An 11,398-nucleotide genomic window follows, 5' to 3' on the forward strand; every position below is an offset into this window, starting at 1 on the left:
CCGAGAGGGCCGCCGATCATTATATACAGGCAGAAAATGCGCACAGTCGATCCACTGATGGGCTGATTTCTTGCAGCCAGAAGCTTTTTTGTGATGCCATTATTTCCTATATGAGGCAGATCTTTACTCAGTAATTCATCGCTGGCTTGGAGGCGGTTGTCCTGATGAAGTGTCGGCAGAGGGAGGAGGAAACCAAAGAGAGGAAGGAAACGAGGATAACGTCACGAAAAGCAGAATCGGAGTAAAAAAGGACTGAATAGTATTTAATGGACAGTGCTTGATGCGGGGCCGGGGGACCGAGCTGAATTGTGTTTGTTTACGACGCATTGGACAAAGATGTTTTTGTTAACTGGTCTGGCGTGAAAAGAAGGGGACAACATATCGAGGAGGAAACAGCAACACAGCAGCAGCAGCAGATTTCATCTTTTTCAGGAGGCTCCACTAAAGCAGAGAAATGGAAATGTGTGTAGCCCTCCTCCGTTTGCCTGTTCGCTGAAGGATTTGGAAACAGCCTCATCGTGACACACGCAGCTTAAAGTGGATTTCAGTCAGATAGTTCAATCCTCCACGAGATTTTTTTTTTGCCTTGGGGGATACGTTGCTTTCAGGGTGTTTTTTTGCACGGCAGAATAAAAAGCAGCAAAATCATCGGGAGAATTAACAGGTAGCCACCCATTACCAAACGCTGTGACAGCCGCTGTAGGTCAGTGTATTGAGTGTAAGATGGCTGGGTGATGATGTGCCTATTCGTGGCATCATTTCGACTAAATTAATTTAGCTACATCCGCATTGTGGGAGCTCAGCATCTGAAACAAGATGTGGCCAAGGCCTTCATCTGCTCACTCTGATCAATATGTGATGTAGCCTGCATTCATGGGGCCTGCCTTCCTATTTCAGTACACTAGGAGTCTTTAGATGCTGCGGATGGTGAAATGAAAATCTGAATCTGGCTTCTTTCTTTCCTGTGCGGAGCTCCCAGTCCAGGCCTGGGAGTGAGCACAGTTTCTCTGACATTAACATTTCCTCTGCCAAACATGCAGTATGGTTGTAGGCTCTGCACTCTCCTCCAGCTGCAGATGTAGCCATGCCATGTTGGTGTAGTTCCACATCACATTCAAAGGGGTGGGGCCAGTCACACTTTGGCATCATGCTCTTTGAATGTCTGTCTTCTTGTGTTAGAAAATCTGCTCTCAAAGGCCAGTACACTCCCTTGATGCTTTATTCTAACGCTCAGCTTCCTCATCTGCATCATTATGAAGAGGTATTTGCCTCATATCTGCTACTAGGCCATGCATCAGTGCAGGTGGAGCCTGTATGATATGTGTCTTTCTCTCTGTCCATTGGTATTACTTCTGCACAGATCTGCTCACTCTCCAGTAGATGCTCGCAGGGCGACAAAAACATGCATCCGAGCATCTGGCTGGACCCATCCAGGCCTGATCTCTGATGCATCACCCCCCCTTAGTTTCTCTCCTCCTCATTGGCTAAATGAACAGCTGTGCCAGGAGACTGAGACCCATGATGCACCCTTTTTGGCTTCCATTAGTGCCGTGTGATCCATCTGGTCGCAGGTCCCTCCAGGGAACAGTGACCTACTGTAGCTAATTGCTCTTCCTTTGCAGTGTGCATTGTGCGCTTGTTTGCTGTGGATTTGAATTTCTCCGCAAATGCAAATAGAAGCTCCCTGTTTGGGAAGCTATTTGAATGTGTAACTGTCAGAGAACAGGAAAAGCTGCTTCCTGCTGAAAGCATGATGTGATGTACAGTGTGTGTGACCCCAGTTGGCCCAGAGCTGAGTGATACATGAACCGCAGTGCCTCAGATGACAAAAAGATGACTTTGTCCAGCATTGGCACAAGTTCTGACTTGATACACCACCTGTAAGTGCACAGTGTAACAAGTCTTCTCGGCTTTTAAGGGAGTGTTCGCTCTGTATCTGCTGCCTGGTAGCGATCCTGGCTGCTCGATAGCATCTTAGTCATTACAGATTATTCTCCTCAGTTAAACCAGGCATGGTTGCACAGCCATAAACAGATTACAAGGTTTTTTCTCACTATGTGGGTTCAGTAAACCTTAGAGATTAAAATGTGTGGTTTTTATTTTATTAATTCTTTCCCAAATCAGGGACACACTGTATTTTAAGTAAGTTATTTTACTTAATTGATTCATTTTTGATGAGGGCAGATTCCTGGATTACTGGATTATAAAAGCATAAAATTCTGATAATCCCAATGGGCCTCACTGATACGTGGTGGAAGTCATTTTCATTAAAGTGGAAAGAGACAAGATTTTGCTCAAACTTAGCATTATGAAGTAAATGACTGCATAATGCGATGCCTTACATAATCGACTTTTAGATTGGTTCCCTACAAGCCTCACTGTCACTGTGTAACTCTGCCACCTGGGTACGATCTCTTGGGAAAACTAAGGCTCAATTTACGGCGCAAAGGAAGTGCGTCAACCATTGCGCAACCCAAACAGGATGAGGATGGCACTTTTGTTTTCGTTAGTAGCTATCGTGGCTATCCCCAATTACAAAAGAGTATTAATGTAAGGTCTTTGCAGTTAATATTGCCAGTAGCAGAGATGGTGGACGTTGAGATGATACTTTATAAATCAGAGTCTGATATTTCAACTTTCCAACAGGTGACGGCTCAGACAAATCCAAAATGAGTGAGCTGGAGCAGCTTCGTCAGGAGGCCGAGCAACTTAGGAACCAGATAAGAGTGAGTCAGGTGTTTTTTTAGTTCAGTTTTCATCATGATAAGGCTGATATATTTACATGTTGTGTAATGGCTTGTTTTTTAATCTTATGATTCCATGTCTGTCAGGATGCTAGGAAAGCATGTGGAGATTCAACCCTGACACAGGTAAGTGCCAGTGAATGTCCCAGGTGGTAAGATACAGAGCCATAATAAATATTTATAAATGTTTTTGGGGTTCTGGTTTGGTGACCGTCGATTTGGAGTTTTTGGTTCACATAAAAAAAAAGCAAAAATCTTTTTTTAATTAAATCTTATTATCTTACTTATCTTATACTTCTTATTTTGTAACAGAGTTTGGAAAAAATAGATTATTCATTATCATGTTTTTTTTTCTTGAATCCAGTATAAACATGGAGGTTTACCATTTTCCTGTACTGCACCTTATACATTACTCTGATGTCATCATTTCCAAATTAATTTTTACATCTAAATTTATGAAATATTGGCTATTTCTGAGCTGCTTTGTCTTCAGTGTCGTAGAGTGAAACCTGCCCATTACACACACATATTAATAACAAGAAAACACTGAATTTGATCAGAACTAATGTTTTAATTAACCTCTCCTCACTAACCTAGATAACTGCTGGTCTGGATCCTGTGGGGAGGATTCAGATGAGGACGAGACGCACCCTCCGGGGACACCTCGCTAAGATCTACGCCATGCACTGGGGCACAGACTCAAAGTGAGTCTATACTGTTGCAAACGTTCCAAATATGATTGTGATTAAAGCATATTGGTGCTGTGCATCCCTTAAATTAACCATTACAAGTTGAATAAATTACATTTCAATATGGAAAAAAACAAGCAAATATAATATGTAATCAACTTCCCAAAGTGGTGGGTCAGCTATGTTCCCCGGCTGTATTTTCCCTCCCTAGTGCTAATTAGCAGGTGTTAGCATGCTAACAGGCTACACTAAGATGGTGAACATGGTAAGCCTATTTCACCTCAGCATGTTAGCATTGTCATTGTGGTAGCATGCTGATGTTAGCATTTAGCTAAAAGCAGTGCTGTGCCTAAAACAGCCTCACAAAACTGAGAGCATTTCTGAGTTTTCAAAAACCCAGAGCCAAAACATTCAAATGCGTCTCTTTCATACATGTTTGAAGCAGTTTAGGTTCAGAACTACAGACTCAAAATTCTGAAATATTTGGTTGAAGCAAAGTTTTTAACATTTTGCCTGTTAGTAGTAGTGGACCAGTTAGTGTGAAAGACTTGGATGTTTGTTTCTAATTGGAGTGGACAGAATTAATTGATGAACACTAACTTAACGTCCATCTATAGATAAAGGTGTGAAATGTTTGAATGTTTGATTCCGCAGGCTTCTGGTTAGTGCCTCTCAAGATGGAAAACTGATCATCTGGGACAGCTACACCACTAACAAGGTAAGGTCAGCTGAGTAATTCTTCTCATCAGCTGGAAAAATAGTCACACTTGGCCTGCGTCCGAACTGGAAGTGAAAGTGGAGTAAAGTCTTTCTCCTGTAGGAGTGTGGTTGACTCATAACAGCTTCCTCTGAAACCACTGCCATGACTTATTGTAACATTTACAGTGACATTAGCATCAATTTTCAGTGTTAATACTAACCCATTTTAAGACTCTGACTAAGGGGGTTGCGTTGGGTTTTTCTTCTACTCCACAAGTTACACGTCTGTTACTTCCAAATACCTTCCAACTGTAGATACATGCCATCCCTCTGCGCTCCTCCTGGGTGATGACCTGCGCGTACGCCCCCTCTGGGAACTACGTGGCCTGCGGAGGCCTGGACAACATCTGCTCCATCTACTGCTTGAAGACTCGCGAGGGCAACGTCAGGGTCAGCAGGGAGCTACCTGGCCACACAGGTGAGAGAACATCGCGCTCTCAACCACTTCTCTTTGACTCTTCCTACAAGTCAAACTAATGAGATGTTTCAGACGAGCGTTGCAGCAGTCCTGTGCCTCGTGGGAAAGCTCTGTTCCCAAACCCCTAAACAATGAAGATTTCATTTACATGGCTAATTAATCGCAGGGCAGCGCCGTCGTAATGAGCTGAGACATCAACTCCTGTCTGTGAGACTCCGGTTTGTGACACTGTAGCGACTGTGCTGCTCTGTGTAATTTGGAAAATGGGCTGCAACCTAAATATCAAGATGTCTGCATGATGCGTTCACAACTATAAGCTTTATTTGCAGCAAGTGCTTTGTAGACGACTATTTTCTCACAAAGTATCAGGTGTCTGTGAGAGTCAACACAACAGAAAGAACAATATCCAGTTCCATCGTAAATTACTTGCTAAATTGATATAAATGTATATAAATAGAAGAAATGACAGTTGCATTACCTCTCCACCTTTAACCTAATGTTTTGAACATTGAGTGTCCTCTTACAGTAATCCTATTTGGTGCTTATTGTATTACAGCAGACGCTAGTAACACCACTACTACTACAAACACCTGTACTCTGTCCTTTCAGGTTACCTGTCCTGTTGCCGCTTCATTGATGACAATCAAATCATCACAAGTTCAGGAGACACCACATGGTGAGCCACAGACTTCAAAACGCTGACACTGTGCAGTGCTAACGTGTTCTCCAGAGCTGATCTGTGTCTAACTCTGCGCTCTCCGCCCCAGTGCACTGTGGGACATCGAGACAAGTCAGCAGACCACAGTTTTCTCGGGCCACACCGGTGATGTCATGAGTCTGTCCCTGTCGCCCGACCTCCGCACCTTTGTGTCAGGAGCCTGCGACGCCTCGGTCAAACTGTGGGACATCAGGGACAGCATGTGCCGGCAGACCTTCATAGGCCACGAGTCGGACATCAACGCCATCTGTGTGAGTGTGCCGTCAGGGCAGAGGTGGCCTTGTGACCAAAGTACAAGCTGTCAAATTTGTCTCTTTATTGGTACTGTCTCATTCATCTGGGATCGTAGTTTACAGGGGCACTACGTCAAGTTTTACTCATGAAGTTCAGTTCACTCATCACAGGCTGTGTAATCTCTATAAACAGATACCTGCACATGAATGCACAATCTGCAATAGGGCAAGATTTTGGTGTAGGAGGCATTCTGGCTTCGTGTGTGTAGTCCTAGGTGTATTGCCTTTGAGCGGGCTTTGGTTGCATGCAGGTAAACAGTGCGTATGGAGAGCAAATGAGGCGAAATGCATTGGCCTGAATGTAGTCATGGAGCCCATCAGCTATCGTCTGACAGTTATATAGCTTTGTAGACGTCACCAGAACCCTCAAAATATTGGCCGTTGTCCCTAGAAGCTAAATCGTCGCCAATGGGTTCTCAGATCGTGGGAAGTGCTACTCAGTCCGCAAAAACAGTTGTATATGTTCTCCGTAATCTCTAGAGGAGCTTGGTGAAGTCTTAAAGGTCCAGTGTGTAGGATTTAGTGGCATCTAGCAGTGAGGTTGCAGAACTAAAACTTCTCCAAGCGTGGAGGAGAACTACAGTGGTTGGCGCAAAAATGTGAATGGCTCAACCTAGAGCTGGTGTTTGGTTTGTCCATTCTGGGCTACTGTAGAAACAACATGGCAGACTCCATGGAAGAGGACGTGCCCTGTATGTAGATATAAACGGCTCATTTGAAGGTAACGAAAACGCAATGTTTCGTAATTTCAGGTGATTAGAAACGGTTGTGAATATTGTTCACCATTTCTGCCAGTAGATGCCGCTAAATCCTACACACTGCACCTTTAAAAATTAGTAATCCCAGTAACAAATCTGTATGTACCAGAGATCGACCCTGTTCTGTCTGTTAACTGATGTGTCTGTTCGATATTCCAAACTGTCTAGCTCAGGTACAGTATCAGGCCAACATTCGTCTGAAGTGGTAGTCTATCCCTCCTGTGCGCCGTCTAATACACTATTAACAGTTCAGCTCCAGGATTTGTCTCGGTGACGTCACACACTGTCTTGTCTCCAGCTTTGGGGGGGGGGGGGGATTTAAACTCGGAGCACGCTAGAGGATTAACTAGATTATCAATTAACACCATATCTGAACATCCTGCATCAGTCCAGACTCCAACTGAGACAGGCTCCAGTTGGAGTCTGGACTGATGCAGGTTACATCTGATAGATGACAGGTGGGCAGATTCAGAAGTGAAATATGGTGATCATCTCTCAGACTGATCAGATTTAGTCTGAGAGAGTCACCAGTGAGAGCAGTGTTGGTCGTATTAGAGCACGCAGGGAAGAGGGAACTCTTCTCCCACGCAGAGTCACAAACCTGTCGTCTCTTGTTAAGAGTGTCTTGATAGAGCTGTATCCACACTTCCTGCTTCTCATCCATCTTCCTGTGCTCCTCCTCAGTTCTTTCCCAACGGCAGCGCCTTCGCCACAGGCTCTGACGACGCCACCTGCAGGCTGTTTGACCTGCGTGCAGACCAGGAGCTCAGCCTCTACTGCCATGACAACATTATCTGTGGCATCACCTCCGTGGCTTTCTCACGCTCCGGCCGTTTGCTGCTGGCTGGCTACGACGACTTTAACTGCAACATCTGGGACGCCATGAAGGGAGACAGAGCAGGTGGGTGGAAGAGGCGAGAGAAAAGATTCAATCTGAAGCTGAAGTGAGGAATAGATTCAGTTGTCGTCTTTTGTAGCTGTCGTCGCCTCCAACACAAAAACTTCTTTTACTATTCCTTCTGCCACAGAGGGACGATTGTAGGTGTGTTTATACATTTGACCTTCAACTAAAACTACTTTAGGATGGTTTTGTTTTGCATTTTAATGTAAAAAATGTCAACAACAGCCCCCTTCAACAAGGAAAGGCACCATTTTGTATCACTGCAAAGTCAAATTGACTCTATCTGACCTCCATCTGCAATATTTCACTGAAAAACTAAGTGAAAGTGTTGGGTGCAAAAAGGAGTGACTGAAAAACTAAAACCATGATGCTCAATTTCAATATGAAGTTCAGAGGCTAGTTCGCCTCTTTGTTAAGAGTTGAACTGTTTAGATTTCTGTATAGATAAAGTGCAGTTATACTTTGCACATCTCTTAGTTTCAGAATGTGCCAGACTCACCAGTGAGTTCACATGTCACAAGTCTTACTTTGTAAAGAAAACATAAAAATAAAAAGTTTGGTCAAGCGACCCACCCTGTGTTGCAAGTTAAAGCAGGAATAAACACAAGGTCGCTGTGTTCTGTGTGTTTTATTTATTTATTTATTTTTTAAGTTTCAGTGCAGTCTGGAGAGCAAAACATTTCACGCTAACAAGTCTTCCTTTGTTTGTCCTCGTCCCCCCTGCAGGGGTCCTGGCCGGCCATGACAATCGTGTGAGCTGTCTGGGTGTGAACGATGACGGCATGGCGGTGTGCACCGGGTCCTGGGACAGCTTCCTTAAGATCTGGAACTGAGCCATGCACATAAACAGCAAACACACACACACACACACACACACAGACACACACACACGCACGCACACGTCCAACACACAGACACCGCTCCCATCTCGGGACACAGTTTGCACCCTGTATTCACTGTATGTAAGATTCAACAGACAAACTGCAACATTGTACTGTACATAATATATATGACTTAGGTATGAGTTTACACACACACACACTGTACGCAGGACAAGACATCACAAGACCTGAACACACACCCACACTACCTACAGCTAATTTAAGTGCACGGCAGCAAGGTAACAGTACAACACACACACACACACACACACACACACACACACACACACACACACACATAATCTGTAAAATGTTAAAATATGACAAAACACAGTTGAATCCTCAGCTGCTCAAATGAAACACACAAACACCACTATTACCTGAAGCCTTTTAACACATCTAACACGCTCAGTCACACAACACACACACACACACACACACACACACACACTTTTTCCTGAGACACTGCTCCTCCAGTTAAACAGAGGAGAAGATGTTATTGGACAATTCTGTCTTTGTTTACAATGAAGTCCAAAATGCACTTCAGACAAATTTTTTCTGTACTATTTTTGTCTCCGTACCACATGTATCTCAAGCGATGCTAATGTGAAGGAAGAACAGTCATGAAGGAGAATCATGTGAGTCCATTAACACTGAAAAAAAATAAAACACTGACAGACAGGATGGGCCGATGATTGACAGAGTCCAAGGAAAATATCAGCTCTTATTTTCATCCGGCTCCAAACATCATGTAATCACTGTTTTTATAGATATACCCCCCCCCCTCCCCCACATACATCCCATCTGCTCTTAAGCTTTTGTTTTATTCTTTTTTTTTTTTTTTTGTTACACTTATTTTATTCATGTTCTCCCTGTGTGCCTCAGATACACTTTAAGGATTATTAATAGAGAATATTGACAAAGTTACAAAAAAAAAAAAAAAAGATTCAGGAGGTGGGTGGGAAAGTAAAAGCATTATAAGACACATCTTAATAAAGCAGGAGCCAGTATTCATACTTTGACTTTGTCAATGTATTATCTGGATATTATGATGGTATAATTGTACATAATATTAATAAATAATAGCCTCTCCTGCCAGGTTTTGTGGTTTCTTTTGTAAAGCAGTGTTTCTAATGTATACACTTGAACAGTGACCCCGGTGCATGACATAAAAATGTTTGTTCTGGCAACACATACATTGACATATGCTGTTTCTAAATAGCCTAAATACATTTCAGCACAAATTCTAGTTTATTATTAAACAATTATTATTTTTATGTTGTTAAAATTATTTATTTAATGTATAATTATTGAATTATTTTGTAGCCTAATGAGAGGAAGAAACATTTTTGTAATGATCTCATTATCAAGAGAACAAAGCTTGTTTTCTCAAGATAATGAAATAAAACAACCTTTTGTTTTCTCATGACAACGGCTTGATTATCTCGATATTATGAGATAACGACTCGTTTTCTCAAGCTAACAAAATAATTATCTTGTGACTGAGAAAACAAAGCTTGTTTTCTACAGGTAATGAAGTAAAACCTTTTGTTTTCTCATGCTAACGAGTTGTTAATCTCACTGGCATGAGATGAGGGAATTAAGAATGAATTTCAAGGATGGCTGCTCTTAGAATCCCGTTGAAAACCTCAAGTTAAATTTTGCTCAGTGATAGATTTTATTTTATTTTTTTTAAAAAGCTACAGGCTTAATCGTTTTACTACCATTAATAATAACTATGTCCTGGCAAATAGTGCCACATAACGACCCCACGTAACAAACAAAAAAGCAAAAGTTTGGTGTGGAGACAGAACAAATTTATCCTCCAGGGATCTAAAACCAATTTCAACCCAGTATAATAAGAAAAGTATAATAGAAACAACATTTTAAAACAAATCTTTAAAGTTTAGTTGATCAGAAACCTTCATAATCAATAAAACACCATCACGGATGTTATGAATCAGTGGTGCTTTGTGTTTCTACAAGTAGAAAAAGCAGTGTTATATGATATCATTTCCAATTGTTACTCATTGTTTAACAGACTAATAGGTCAGGTATGGTAGTGCACTTAGTGCTCTCCTTATCTGCTGATTAAAGTTAAACTGAAATATTTCATTCAGTAGGATGCTTCTACAGTATGGAAGTGTTTTTACCTTCAGCCACCAGGGGGTGCTGCAGCAGCTCACTCTGCAACTCAGGTTCACAAAACAAGGCTGAAAGGAGTTTATTCCAAAAATAATCTTATAGGCAGATTATTTAATTTAGTGAATGGCATGCCTGTGAATATTGAACTGGATGTCTTGTAAAGTGGAAAATATGCCTCTCTAAAAGAAGGTAAAATGGTGATATATATGTCACACAAATCCAGTGATAGGGACATCAGGTCCAAGCAGATTTTAGCACCATCATGTGGTGAAGCAGGATTAGATTTATATGTTTACTACTATATTGTAAAAAGCCTGTCACACCCACAGTAAACCCACACAAGTGAATTATTCTGCCTGGAAAGGCCTCTGTGTACAAGCTGCATCTTTCTCACTCCTCTTATCTTTGGTTTTGCTGTTCGGCCGGGGAAATGACAGCATCGTTTTTATTAGCACACAGAAGTCTGGTGACATCATGCAATCCAAATGCAGCTCTGCCCACCTTCAGCCTGAGTGAAGATCTCATGGAGGTGTGCAGGGCCTTATTCAAAGAAACGTGCTTCATAGAAACTAAGATGTATTGTTTAATGGACATTTTTCAAAATGCAAAGAAGTGAAACACTGATGAGATTAAGGTATTTTATTTTTCAAACAATTCTGTATTAAGACATGAATTCATTCAACACAATCTTTTTGAAAGTTTAAAGTTTATCAGTCTATGAAATACAATCTGGAGTTAACCTCTCACAAGTAACACAGACGCGCGCACACACACTAAAACATTGCAAAGATGTTTACCGTCCTTAAAAATAAAAGTTATTGAAAAAGAATAGAGGATATTGTAGTTCTGTCCAAAGATCCACGTCGTTTTAGAGCTCCCCAAGTTTGATCTGCCTCGCTCCCAGCTACAGCTGCTAATCCATTCATACGTTATTGATTAGAAATAAAAGCTATGAGAGAGGAGTGCCTCGTCAGAAGATTATCCATACTTAAGAGTTCATAAAGGCAGATTCTGGGATTTCATTAAAGCAAAACAAGAACAAGCATCCCAACAGGTGATTGTGTTAAACTGACAGAGAGAAGCAGTTATTTC

General features: G+C 41.9%; 1 protein-coding gene across 1 annotated transcript; it reads left to right on the forward strand.

Moving 5' to 3' along the window:
- The first annotated feature begins 258 nt into the window (after positions 1-258).
- Positions 259-9,259, forward strand: gnb2 (guanine nucleotide binding protein (G protein), beta polypeptide 2). The gene is made up of 10 exons (XM_033611406.2): positions 259-664; positions 2,647-2,726; positions 2,832-2,870; positions 3,342-3,448; positions 4,088-4,151; positions 4,448-4,610; positions 5,220-5,286; positions 5,378-5,579; positions 7,064-7,280; positions 8,007-9,259. Exons 2-10 carry the CDS (start codon positions 2,670-2,672, stop codon positions 8,111-8,113), a joined length of 1,023 nt encoding a protein of 340 aa, XP_033467297.1. The 5' UTR covers positions 259-664; positions 2,647-2,669; the 3' UTR covers positions 8,114-9,259.
- Positions 9,260-11,398: the final 2,139 nt, after the last annotated feature.

The sequence above is a fragment of the Epinephelus lanceolatus genome, chromosome 11 (genome assembly GCF_041903045.1).
Source record: "Epinephelus lanceolatus isolate andai-2023 chromosome 11, ASM4190304v1, whole genome shotgun sequence".
Lineage (NCBI taxonomy): Eukaryota > Metazoa > Chordata > Actinopteri > Perciformes > Serranidae > Epinephelus > Epinephelus lanceolatus.

Coding starts and splice junctions, on each gene's coding strand:
- gnb2 (XM_033611406.2), top strand. CDS start 2,670: ATGAGTGAGCTGGAGCAGCTTCGTCAGGAGGCCGAGCAACTTAGGAAC. Junction 5,287..5,377: donor AGTTCAGGAGACACCACATG/GTGAGCCACAGA, acceptor TCTCCGCCCCAG/TGCACTGTGGGACATCGAGA. Junction 5,580..7,063: donor CGGACATCAACGCCATCTGT/GTGAGTGTGCCG, acceptor GCTCCTCCTCAG/TTCTTTCCCAACGGCAGCGC.